Below are 13,049 nucleotides of genomic sequence, written 5' to 3' on the forward strand. Positions count from 1 at the left end.
TGGTAATAATACCTCCAATACTGCTTTCGAAATCCTCTACAGGCCCAAGTCTTTATTCATTTTGGCAACATTCTTTACCCTTCAAGCTCTTTCGTAATTGAATGAGGTATGTGAGTAGCTTGGATGACTTTATAGGAAAGGTTGAAATTAATTTTAGCTAAAAGGAAAATGGCAGGTCTGTGTACAGATGAACCAAATCCATCCAGCTAGGCCAACTGAAATAGAGATGTGTTTTCAGATGTAAAGGCTTAGTCAGAGCAACATTGATCCAGGCAGACCTCAGAAGCAAAATGTGAAGGAACGTCCTGGTGACTCAGCACTTCCCCGCAGCCTTAGCTGTAAAAGCAGGAATTGATGCGGCTCTGACTGAGGCGCAGGTGATTACATCGGAATCGGAATGCCTGAGCCCTCTCGAAGTCCCTGAAAATTCCGTCTGTCATAGATACAGCAGTAGGACTTAGGGTCTGAAATGACAGGATGCCACTCTAGTCCTTAAATCCATAGTTTTTTAGTACAACACAGAATTTGTTAAGCAATGTAGTCTTTCTTTTTAAATTCTCTTTCAGGTTTTTCATATGAAAAAGATCCCCGATTATACTTTGACGACACTTGTGTTGTGCCTGAGAGACTGGAAGGTAAGTAGCCCCATCCAAGATTTGTTGCCAGGTAGAGGTTGGCAGATGTCAGAACACCTCAGCCATGACTCTCTTCCCAAGTCCAGTGATTAAATCAGCATGAACAACTCCTTTTCGTCCCAACCACCTGAGAAACTTAGGACTAAGCTATTGTGTGATGTGTCCTTGTCCTAAACAGGCAAAGTCAAACAGGAGCCTACCATGTATCGAGAGGGGCCCCCTTACCAGAGGCGAGGTTCCCTTCAGCTGTGGCAGTTCCTGGTCACCCTTCTTGATGACCCAGCCAATGCCCACTTCATTGCCTGGACAGGCCGAGGCATGGAGTTCAAGCTGATAGAACCGGAAGAGGTATGCACTGGATGCTAAACTCAGATGGGTTTTGATTTGTTGTTGTTGATGATGGTGTTTTTTGTTTAGATTTCCATTGAGGCTTCGTATTGTGTCAAGTCTGCTTTTCTTTCTCATTCATATTCTGGCCTGGCCACTGGGCTTGGCAGTATCCCTCCTATTAATGGGACAGTTTATAATGCATGCACAGGCAGAGTTCTCCACTGTAGAATACATTAAAAGTATTTGTAACACTTCTGCAAAATCTAGGGAGCAAGATCATGAAGTCTTATATTCAAATAGGATATGGTGTCCCTCTTGGAAAGTCTTTTTCAAGTATTGTTTCAATGATACAGACTTGTTTTGGTCTTAGCCCCTGTAGGCCATAGTCTGTCTCTGAGGCTACATGAACATATTGTATGACATTTTGACAATATATTACAGGATACAGCTACCCACAGTGTATTACAAATGGCTGTGGCCTGGAGAAATAAAATTATCAGAGGTGACTCAATCTTAATGAGCTTAGATTTTTTTTTTTTTAAAGGTGTGTTATGGCCGGGCGCAGTGGTTCACACCTGTAATCCCAACATTTTGGGAGGCTGAAGCAACAATATTGCTTGAGCCCAGGAGTTTGAGACCAGCCTGGGTAACATGGCAAAACCTTATCTCTACAAAAAATACAAAAAAAATTAGCTAGGCATGGTGGTGTGTGCCTGTAGTCCCAACTACTTGGGAGGCTGAGGCAGGGAGGATCGATTGAGCCTGGGTGACAGAACAAGACCCTGTGTCCAAAAAAATAAAATAAAAGTGTGTTGTGTGACGTCATAATAGAGTAGTTGAGAGATGATACAAACCTCAATTATTTTAATAGGAAAAAAACATTGTTACTGTGTTTGTGCCCAGAACAGAAATAACTCTGTTGACAGAACCAGTACCGTTTCTTCAGTGGAGAAGACACACCCTAGAATCCCTTTCCTGAATATCACATAACAAAGTAAATTAAATCAGGCTCTCAGTATAGCATATTCTAAAGGGGTTGATTTTTAATTTCTGTTTGATTTAGAATCTAGAGAGATTATAAATGGAACAGAAATAACTGCCCAAAAAAACTGACATATGCTTCTTTTAGTAGCATGTTCTTAGGCATATAAATTAAACCAGCAGATCAAAAGGCATCTTTGGGTTGGGTATAATTAAATTGGGAACAACACTCTTAGACACTCTTAGAAAGCATTTGAACGAGAATTGCTGTTTTCAGTGTTCAGTTAACTCTAGGGCTCGCTTTAGCACACCAAAGAAATACGTTGGCATGGGGTTAACAGGAGGAGGTAGCAACCCGAGACTTGGTTTGGAAGAAGAAAGTGGTCTGACGGTTCAAATAGGAAAAGGAGGAGAATGTATGGATTGGAAATTTATGAAGAATCCGGATTGATAGAAGGCAGACTTCATTAAAGGCAATTAGAAAACAAGATACGCATATGTGTTCCCTGTTTTACATTCAGTCACAAGAATGGAAATGTGTCAGCATCTCTAGATGGACTAATTAAACAGCTTCTCTTTGGTTCAGTCTACCTTCAGAGCTGGAGTTGAGTGCCACTGTGTTAGTTTAGTGCCTACGTGGTTTTTTCCTGCTATGTAGAAACAGAGCCATGCTTCAGGCTTCTAGCACCCCTAGAGAGCCATCCACCCCACGTGGACCCATGCCTCTGCTCACTGCTTTCCAAATAACGTGGCCTGGTTTATGTGAAGTTGGAGAAAAGCGTGTCACCTAGGTTCACTGAGGCTTACTGAAAGTAGTTCTGTCATGTGGGCAGCCTTTATTGATCTATCTTGTTTCACAAACAGGAGCTTTTATTATTTTATTGCCACTGCCTCGGGCCTAAGCACAGGCCGTCCAGCTGCAGGTAAACCTGGTTATGACCCTTGGTAAAGCTGTTATTGAATCTTCTGCACTCCTACCAGTGGCATAGAGAATGATGAACAGATGGCAAAGGGCCCCTGCTTTCTTACTTAATAAAGAAGCTAATATTAATACAGAATGCTCATAAATGCCAGGCAGCCAAGTCATGTGAGAAGCCTGTGGTGTCCTTGAGCCTCCCTCGGTTGACCGGGCAGCTTTGTTTCTTCAGGAAATGGTGCTTTCCAGCCCACCTTGAAGTCCCCAAGCTTTCCCTAAGCTCCAGATGTTCTTTTCTCTTCACCCAGGATCAGTTGGGTGCCACATGTGCATGTTAGCCTCAGGACAGGTGACATTTGCTGAGCTCCCCCCCACCCCGCCCCTCCTTGTATACCTGTGAGGGCCCTGTTCTTGTTAATGTCAGGAAGATACCAGCTTCTGGAAAAAGCTGTAAGAAGTCGTCATGGGGGAGCTTGAAGGGTGAAGCGGAGGAGGAAGCTGTTGGGGACGTAATTGTAGGCAGCTGTGTGGCTGAGTAGTGCACTCTGGGTAATTATCCATAATATCCATTACACTGTGCATGGAAATTGTGGTTTTAGAACTGCGTTTTGGCAGGCCCCCTAATCAAATGTCTTTTGATAGTCATCCAGCTTAGCACCCTCTCAATTATGACTGACTCGGCTTTAATCTGGAGCCATTTTAACTGTGAATCTGCATTAATGAATATTTTGGGGGGTAGGGTTGTTTGTTGAACATGTGGCAGATAACTGCTGCTGGGAGGTTTGAAGGGATGGGCTGCTAGAAAGAGCCACTCCCTGGGCTGTGGCTGCTCTCTCTTTAAAGGGGAAGAGGAATAGGTAGATCCGTTAACTCCTTCAGCCTCAGTCCTCAAGATATGTGCTACCAAAGTAACTAATGAGAGAGAAGAAAGATCTGATGACAAGCTATTGCCTGCCTCCCCAATCCCAGAAGAGGGGCAGCCCTAATTCCCAGCTGCTCTGGAGCTGAGCCGCACCATGCATTACTGTAGAAGGAACAGCCGTGGTGAGGGCTACAGAATCACAGGGCTCTGGCCCGAGAGGATGAGTCAGTAACTATGGCTACCAGAGCTGCTTTGAAATCTGTGCATATACCAAACCTTTCTCCAGTAAGCAATTGCATATGCAAGCGACAGCTGAGAGGTGGCCGCTGAAGTTGAAGAATATTCAAAGATTGTTTTCCACCCCTTAACGTAGTAAAATGATGAGGCTGGGCTTCTTTGAAATTTTCCTGTGTCACTTGTGGCAGACAGCAGTTAAAGATTAGTTTTATAAAGCATTTCTGAACAGGGTACAATGACGTATGTTATTAGGTTAGCAGATTTCTCTTCTTACCATTATTTCTATTGGTTTTAAATGTTTATCTTCTCTAACCAGGATGTAATTTTTGGTTAATTTCGCCTTTTCGGCTGTTTCAAAGGTAGAGTTGAGTGGGTACCATATGGAGAAAAGAGGAGACCCAAGACATGGTGTCTGCTGTGGGGACATGAAGCAATTGAATGGAAATTGAACTTTCATAAGGTTTCTTGCAAGGCAGAGTAGAATCATTGCTATTATTGTAATTAAGAGAGATGCATTCTTATCAGATAATTTTTGGTTTTTATTAAAGGCCATTTTAGAATCCTGAATTTAGAAGATGTTGCTTTCATTCTGCCGAGATATTTTAAGGAAAAGGTTTATGTGAAATGCTGTTTTCTCTCTGCCTCCTACTCCGTGTCTAACATTTGGCTTTTAAAATATCGAAGGGGCCAGGCGCAGTGGCTCATGCCTATAATCCCAGCACTTTGGGAGGCTGAGGCAGGTGGATCACTTGAGGTCAGGAGTTTGTGACCAGCCTGGCCAACATGGTGAAACCCCATCTCTACTAAAAATACAAAAATTAACCGGGCATGACGACGGACACCTGTAATCCCAGCTGCTCGGGAGGCTGAGGCCGGAGAATCACTTGAGCCTGGGAGGCAGAGGTTGCAGTGAGCCGTGATCGTGCCACTGCACTCCAGCCTGGGCAACAGAGTGAGACTCCATCTCACAAGATAAAAATAAAATATCGAAGGAATATAGTTTTTTGTTTTTGTTTTTGTTTTTTAAGTTTCCAAAACTGACCTAAAATGCTCAAAACATGACCCTGACCCACGGTTTGCATACATTTGAAAACCTCCGAGTAAAACTCACGTTTTCAGGGTTATTCTCCTACCTTGACAGCCATTCTCATGAGTAGGATTTTGGAAGTTGATATGCTTGAGTACAGAAATTGCTTGGCTGCCGTGATAATTGGGTAAACTCTACTAGGAAGTTTTCCTGCTATAAGGCTTCTTTGCCCAGCGCTCCAATTATATTGCCCTATCAGCACACCTCAGGTGGACTGGGTAGATATAATGCATTTCAGAACTGTTTGGAAAGCCCTGTTAATTTTTCATTAAGTGGATAATGGTGCTACATGCTTTAATGTCCATTCTGCAAGTCTGCTGGGAGCGTGGGATTGGATGGCAGCAGGCTGAAATGATCTGATTCCCCCTTAGTCCGTGAGCTGCAATAAGTAAACATCTCCCAGCCCCCCTCCAATCTTATTAGAATTGAACTTTTGCTCTGCTGGCCCATTAGCAACTCACTAGTGTGTTTCTAATGTTTCAGGAATGACCATTCTAATTATTCCTTATTGACTGCTACAGAAACCATAGCACTTAATGGCAACATGTTAATGGTCTATGGGTATTGGTCAATAATTCATACGTGGAGAAACAGTAGAGGGCCTGCATCCTCTGGGATGTTAGCCAAGCCCTCTGCAATCTTAAAGTGCTAGGATTCTTCCATCTCTAGGTCTCACCTCTTAGTAGTCATCACTGAGTCATCGCCTTTGTTGAACATTTGGTCTGGAAGGAGCTAAATGCCTTCCCTTCCAGGTCAGAGTAGTGGATCATTGACCAAAGCAGTCAGGTTACAGAACTGGCTCTGCTGGGATTGGGAGAGAACACAGGGCCCAGGGAATGCGTTTTCATTGCTCTTCACTTTACTGTCTCTTCAGGTTGCTCGGCGCTGGGGCATCCAGAAGAACCGGCCAGCCATGAACTATGACAAGCTGAGCCGCTCTCTCCGCTATTACTATGAAAAGGGCATCATGCAGAAGGTGAGCCATTATACAAGACCCTTAGCCCACTCTGGTCTCTTAAGGAAAAAGTCCAGGGCTTCTATAGTGAGACTGGTGGTCATCACTAGGAGAAAATGTTAGCCCCCTAAGTGATTCTGTGGTAGGAAACAATCTTGAGAAGACAAACTTGAGACAAGAATCAAATGAGATATAGGGTACGTTTCATGCTCTTGGGCATGTGGAAACTAGAAGTTGCATGTAGAACACACAATGGAAAATTAGGCTCCTCTGCTTTCCCGAAACTGCCTCTATCTATGAGAATTCCCAGAAACTTAGGCCAACTGTTGTATCCAAAAGGGACTCCAGGGAATCAGCTTGAAGGTCTCTACTTCAACAGCTTGGTTGAAGTCTTTAGTTGTTAAAACACCTAGACTTCCATATCTGTTAGTTTGATACGCTCAGAAGTGTTAGAGAAATTTCAGACTTACAGAAACTGGAACTCAAGTTAAAAACCCAAAGTTTGTAGAATGGCAGCAGAGTCACCTGGTAGCAGGTTGCTCTTTGTGGAATAAAGGATGAAGCATATTTTGAGGAAATCAGTACAAAAATCTTAGTGGGATAGGTATCGAGGGCCACAGTCTCAGCATCCCATGGAGAAGTAGAAGATGGGAATGGCAAGTCTTTCTTAGCTACCAGATTCGTAATGTACAGTTGCCCAGATCCTGGCATTTATATGTTGAGGCAGTCTACCTGGCAGTAGCCAATGAGATGAACTTGGCAGAAGCATATGGGCAAAACTGCTGAGAACTTGTCTACAAGAAGCCAGATTCCTCTTTCTCATAGGTGGGTAGTAATGTGACCCTATATTCTCTTCGCCACCTTAAAAAATACTCAACAGCTCGTTGTGATTTTCTAGATAAACTCTAGACTTGTTAGTGCTTCATACAGCCTCTGAGGCTATTCCCACTCTGGTCACCACCCAGCTCTCGTTTCTTCACTCAAACTTGATGGCTTTCACTAGCATAGCCACCTTTTACTTTAATGCAGTATTTGTTTGCCAGAGAATATATGTTACATACATGTACATTATCACGCATACCATAAAATGGAAAACACCTGTTAAACTACATCCTCCTTAAGACCTAGAACATTCCTAATGCTCTCAGTACCTGCCCAGCCCCTCCTTGTTTTCTGTCTCAGTCATCACCTTTCCATTTCAGATTGGGTTAGGCGGTCCCCTTTGCTGCTTCTGATGGCACCAGTACTTGTTCCTACCACTGCTCTTCTCACTGTGTCTCAAATAACTCCTTCCTTGTTTCTACCCGCCACTGGAGTATGAGCTCCCTTGGGTTAGAAATTGAGGTTTAACTTGAGTGCTTGACACAGAGTTAAATGCTGTAGGACAGGTGGTCCGCTACCCTACCCCTCTTTTTTTAAAGTATACGGTCCAGTGGTTTCACAGAGCTGTACAACCATTACCACAATCAATTTTAGAACGTTTTATCACCCCAAAAAGAAACGCCATAGCCATCAGCAGCCACCCCACATTGTCCCCTGTCCTCCTTAGAGTTGACATCATCAGGTCAAATCCTAAGTTCAGGTGGGAGAGCCACCATCATTCCTTTGCTGTTCCCAACTCCACATCCAACACGGGGAGATGCAACCCAGGATGCAGTAACTTGAACCAGTGGAAATGAGCTGTCCTTATGACTAGCTTCTGTGTTTTCTAAGGGAGTAGAAGAGAACTTCGTTTCTGAGAATAAATAGGCAAAGAGTACAGGAAGGCCCAGGAATGAGGCTTCGTGGGCTCAGATCCTAACACTTCAATTTGTTGGCTGTATGATTTGAGGAAACTCACCTAGTCTCCCAGAGCCTCTATTTCTAATAAAAATGTAGATAGTCACTTAATCTCCCAAAGCCTCTATTTCTAATAAAAATGTAGATAATAATTCTTGCTTTAATCCCACAGGGTAATATATTTGAAAATATTTCAGAAATAATAATGTGCCATCCAATGTAAAGAAGGGGTTATTATTGTATTTGTTATATGACTCACAAGTAAATGAGAGCTGATTAAAAGGTGAATGATAGCCCGTCAGTGTGTAGAGAGACTTAGAAAAGCTGTAGTGCCGTACCCTCCATTTTTGAAGGGAAAATTGAGGTTCACAGAGGTTAAGACTCATTAGTGACTAAACCAGGACTGGAAGCTGGCAGCTCCCGGCTTCTGATCTAGGATTATTTCCACTGTGCTCTCCTGCCGCACTCTTCCACACAAACTAATTTTCAGGGTTGGGCTTTAAGGTAAAACTGGCATATAACACTAACTAGAGATGGTTGATTGATAGAGATTTGGAAGCAGAGCCATACTTGTTCAATTAAAAAAAAGATTTTAGAATCACAGCAGAATGACTGAAGGGCAAGATTAAACTCAACAGTTTGAATTTTTAAATCTAAAATGTTTATCTTATCAGTAATTTTGGCTGCCTTCCCTTGCCCCTCTGCGTCTCCAGACAGAAGCCAATTACTGGGTTTGATTTTCGGTATTAGGTGCCTCTTGTACTGTTGCTAAACAACCAGCAGAAAGAAGGTGATCCCATTGACACAGATGGCTCATCAGCCACATACCATGAGGCCCTTGAATAACCAAGACCTTCTGGTTCTAATATTATAATGCAGAAAACCCATAGAAAGGTAGTTAGCGGTTCCCTCAGTGTGACAGAGCCATGCGATGAGTCATTTAAAACTGCAGCGTAAGCCAAAAGCAATTCTTTTCTGTTTCAGAACATACTTAAGGCTTCTGCACAGGCTCTCTCTCATCAGATTTCTAACCTTTCAAATAACAAGGCCATACTGCAAAGACTGTAAACTCCGGAGGTGACCAAAAATATGGTCAGGCTTCTGCCTTGCACCTGTCAGTCCTTACACCTTTTTGGAACACCAAACTCCAGGCTCAGTATAACCATGCTTTCAAAGCTGTCACTGGAAGACAGAAAGTGGGAATTTTCTTTTAAGAGTCCATCTAGTGTGAATTCAAAATTCAGATACCTTCTTTTTTAATTGCTGTAGTGTCAGTAAAATACTTGGCAGATAATAGGTTCCCAGGATTTCTCAAAATAAGTCTGAGTGATGGGGATAATCAGCTGCTCCTTTGGTCCCTGGCTTTGTGACTTATGAATACCTTGTTCTCTTCCCCTGATCCCATGCCCTGTTCCAACTGGGCCCTGTAAGGTGTGTTTTCTCCCTCAGGTGGCTGGAGAGCGATACGTCTACAAATTTGTCTGTGACCCAGATGCCCTCTTCTCCATGGCTTTCCCGGATAACCAGCGTCCGTTCCTGAAGGCAGAGTCCGAGTGCCACCTCAGCGAGGAGGACACCCTGCCGCTGACCCACTTTGAAGACAGCCCTGCTTACCTCCTGGACATGGACCGCTGCAGCAGCCTCCCCTATGCCGAAGGCTTTGCTTACTAAGTTTCTGAGTGGCAGAGTGGCCAAACCCTAGAGCTAGCAGTTCCCATTCAGGCAAACGAGGGCAGTGGTTTTGTTTGTGTTTTTGACTGTTCCTAAAGCTTGCCCTTTGAGTATTATCTGGAGAACCCAAGTCGTCTCTGGATTGGCACCCTTAAAGACAGATACATTGGCTGGGGAGTGGGAACAGGGAGGGGCAAAAAACCACCAAAAGGCTGGTGCCTCAACTCTGATTCTGATGAGGTTTCTGGGAAGAGATCAAAATGGAGTCTCCTTACCATGGACAATATATGCAAAGCAATATCTTGTTCAGGTTAGTACCCGCAAAACGGGACACAGTATGTGACAATCTGCATCGATCATGGACTACTAAATGCCTTCACATAGAAGGGCTCTGATTTGCACAATTTGTCGAAAAATCACAAACCCATAGAAAAGTAAGTAGGCTAAGTTGGGGAGGCTCAAACCATTAAGGGTTAAAAATATATCTTAAACATTGGAAAGCTCTTCTAGCTGAATCTGAAATATTACCCCTTGTCTAGAAAAAGGGGGGCAGTTAGAACAGCTGTAGCCCAGTCCGTGGTTCTCAAAATCATAAACCATGGCTACTCTTGGGAACCATCAGCCATGTGCGCCAAGTAGAGCAAGCACCCTTTCTCTTCCCAGTCACATGGCTGAGTGTGGATGACTTTTATTTTAGGAGAAGGGCGATTAACACTTTTTGACAGTATTTTGTTTTGCCTTGATTTGGGGGATTGTTTTGTTTTGGTGGTTGTTTTGGAAAAACAGTTTATAAACTGATTTTTGTAGTTTTGGTATTTAAAGCAAAAAAACAAAAAACAAAAACAAACCTTTTGGTAACTGTGCACTGTGTCCTTTAGCCAGGGCCGTGCCAACTTATGAAGACACTGCAGCTTGAGAGGGGCTTTGCTGAGGCTTCCCCTTGGCCATGTGAAAGCCCGCCGTGTTGCCTGCTTTGTGCTTTCTGCACCAGACAACCTGATGGAACATTTGCACCTGAGTTGTACATTTTTGAAGTGTGCAGGGCAGCCTGGACACAAGCTTAGATTCTCTGTGTATAGTTCCCCGTGTTCACTAACATGCCCTCTCTGGAAAGCATATGTATATAACATGTGTCATGTCCTTTGGAAACCTGGTCACCTGGTGAGAACCCTTGGGATTCTTCCCTGGGCATGACTGATGACAATTTCCATTTCATCAGTTCGTTTTGTTTTCCTTTTTCTTTAAATCTTGGACTTTAGACCCTACCTGTGTGATTCAGTAGGGTTTGAGACTTACGTGTGTAACTGACAGGTAAGCAACAGTGCTAGCATTCTAGATTCCTGCCTTTTTTTAAAAAGAAATTATTCTCATTGCTGTATTATATTGGAAAAGTTTTAAACAACCAAGCTAAAGCTACGTGAAAGCTGAGCTCAAAGTAGAGGAAAAAATTACTGGTGGTACCTTGCTGCCTGCTCTGCTGGTAGAATTCTGTGCTCCCCATGACATTTAGCACATTAAGAAGGACTACACTGTTCCTCGTATGTGAAGGAGGCAGTGCTGACTCCGTGAGTGTGAGACACATGTTTGAACTGCTTTTCTATCAATGGAGCACTCCATAGTCTCAAACTGTCCCCCTTATGACCAACAGCACATTTGTGAAGAGGTTCACAGGGATAAGGGGTGCACTTTATAGCTATGGAAACGTGAGATTCTCCTCTATTGGAAGCTAATTAGCCCACAAAGGTGGTAAACCTGTAGCTTGGGCCTTAATTAGCGTTGTAGTCTAATCAAAGGACTCTTTCTAAACCATATTTATAGCTTTCTTAACCTACACATAGTCTATACATAGATGCATATTTTACCCCCAGCTGGCTAGAGATTTATTTGTTGTAAATGCTGTATAGATTTGGTTTTCCTTTCTTTACTTACCCTGGTTTGGATTTTTTTTTTGAATGGATTTATGCTGTCTTAGCAATATGAAAATAATCCTCTGTAGCCTGAGCTACCCCCTCCCCTGCTGTAACTTACGTGGCCTGTGCTGTCACCGGGCATAGGACAGCAGCATCACCATTGCATTCCCATCGGACTCATGCACCTCCCGGATGGTTTTGGGTTTTTTCGGGGGTTCTTTGGGGTTGGTTTGTTTGCTTCTTTTCCAGAGTGTGGAAAGTCTACAGTGCAGAAAGGCTTTAACCTGCCAGTTGATTTGAAATACTTTCCCCTGCGCAGGGCCGTATGCATCCTGCCAAGCTGCGTTATATTCTGTACTGTGTACAATAAAGAAGTTTGCTTTTCGTTTACCAAGCACCTGAACCTGCCTCTTTCTTGCCCTCATTGGTCTAATTTTAAAGCAGGCAAAAGCCCTCTGGCTTTCTCTCCACCCCCACCCTAGCCCTCTCAACAATTTAACCTTACCAGTGGACAGTGGAATTGAGGGCAGTTTAGGAAACTCTGTTACCTGGAAATAGACATAGACAACTGCTCTTAAACTCCAGCTAAAAATGTAATCCAAAGAGGTAGAAAGTCAAGAGATCCTCTTCCCAGCCAATGGTAAGCTGAGATCACCTCATCCCCTTGAGCCCACCGAGCCACCAATTCTTAGTAACTTTTTTTCTAATTTTATTTTAAAGTATAGCCCATGTTTGGCTTTGGGTTGTGTGAAAAGATGACAAAGTAGTCTAGGACTTTTGAGTCCCAGGATTATTCTCAGCCCCTTATGTGAATACTTTGAAAACCAATAAGAACTTAAGACCATTCATTTTCTAATTTTTCCCCAATAAGTTTTGCTCTTGACAAGTAAAAATTCAATTAATGGTTGATAAATAACAAAAAAAGCTCAGGAACGTTTTGCCCACTATGTTTGTTTCTGGCCATGCAGCAGTAAAAACCTTTCCTCCAAGTTTGTCTTTTTCTCGTGAAATATATACCACTCAGGAAATACGTGGAAGAAAATAAAGTTCGCTGGGTTGGATGCAGTATTATTTTGGCTTTTAGTGCTCTTAATTTCACCCTGTTTCTGCACCTCTAATTTGGCCTTTTCAAGACTCCTATTACAGTGGAGAAATAAAGTAGAGCCTTTTTTCAAGCCTAGAACAGAAGGCTTTCTGTCAGTTTATCTGCTATCTTTCTTTACTGTTTTACAAGCCTCTAAGTGTAGAAACATCGAGACTGAATCGGTGCACCGCCGCTTGAATTGGAACTTGTGAGGAATGAATGCCTGCCACATAAACCCCATTAGCTTCGACAGATTAAGAAAAGATGCTTGGGGAGAAGGGGCAGGGGTGCGCAGGAAAAAGCCGTCTCTGCCTCTCAGCTTCACCATGATAAGGCTTTAACAATCCGCTCCCCATTATTCACGGGCTCGTTATCCAGCCTGGGCCCAGACCCAGATCGTTAACCTAACGCAGGAGGTCACCAAACACTGCCGCCCTTCTAGTGTTGGGCGCTAGGATAAGGAAGCCCAGAAAATGGGCAGTTTACTCTTCATCAGGGTCCCCTTTCATGAGCCAAGCCAGGGGAACAATGCGTATTCAGTTGTTAGATGACAAAGAGGTAGTGTGAGCACAGAAGAATGTGGTTTTGAGAGCCAGAGTATG

At 43.3% G+C, this 13,049-nt stretch overlaps 1 protein-coding gene across 1 annotated transcript in view; it reads left to right on the forward strand.

Annotated features, from left to right (window-relative positions):
• Positions 1-11,757, forward strand: part of ETV5 (ETS variant transcription factor 5) — a 62,354-nt gene extending 50,597 nt beyond the window's left edge. The window contains exons 10-13 of the mRNA XM_003894707.3: positions 567-635; positions 814-983; positions 5,923-6,024; positions 9,232-11,757. Of these exons, the coding sequence (XP_003894756.2) occupies positions 567-635; positions 814-983; positions 5,923-6,024; positions 9,232-9,453 (563 nt within the window). The 3' untranslated portion in view covers positions 9,454-11,757. The remainder of the gene's footprint in view (positions 1-566; positions 636-813; positions 984-5,922; positions 6,025-9,231) is intronic.
• Positions 11,758-13,049: the final 1,292 nt, after the last annotated feature.

Source organism: Papio anubis, chromosome 2 (genome assembly GCF_008728515.1).
Source record: "Papio anubis isolate 15944 chromosome 2, Panubis1.0, whole genome shotgun sequence".
In the NCBI taxonomy this organism is placed as follows: domain Eukaryota; kingdom Metazoa; phylum Chordata; class Mammalia; order Primates; family Cercopithecidae; genus Papio; species Papio anubis.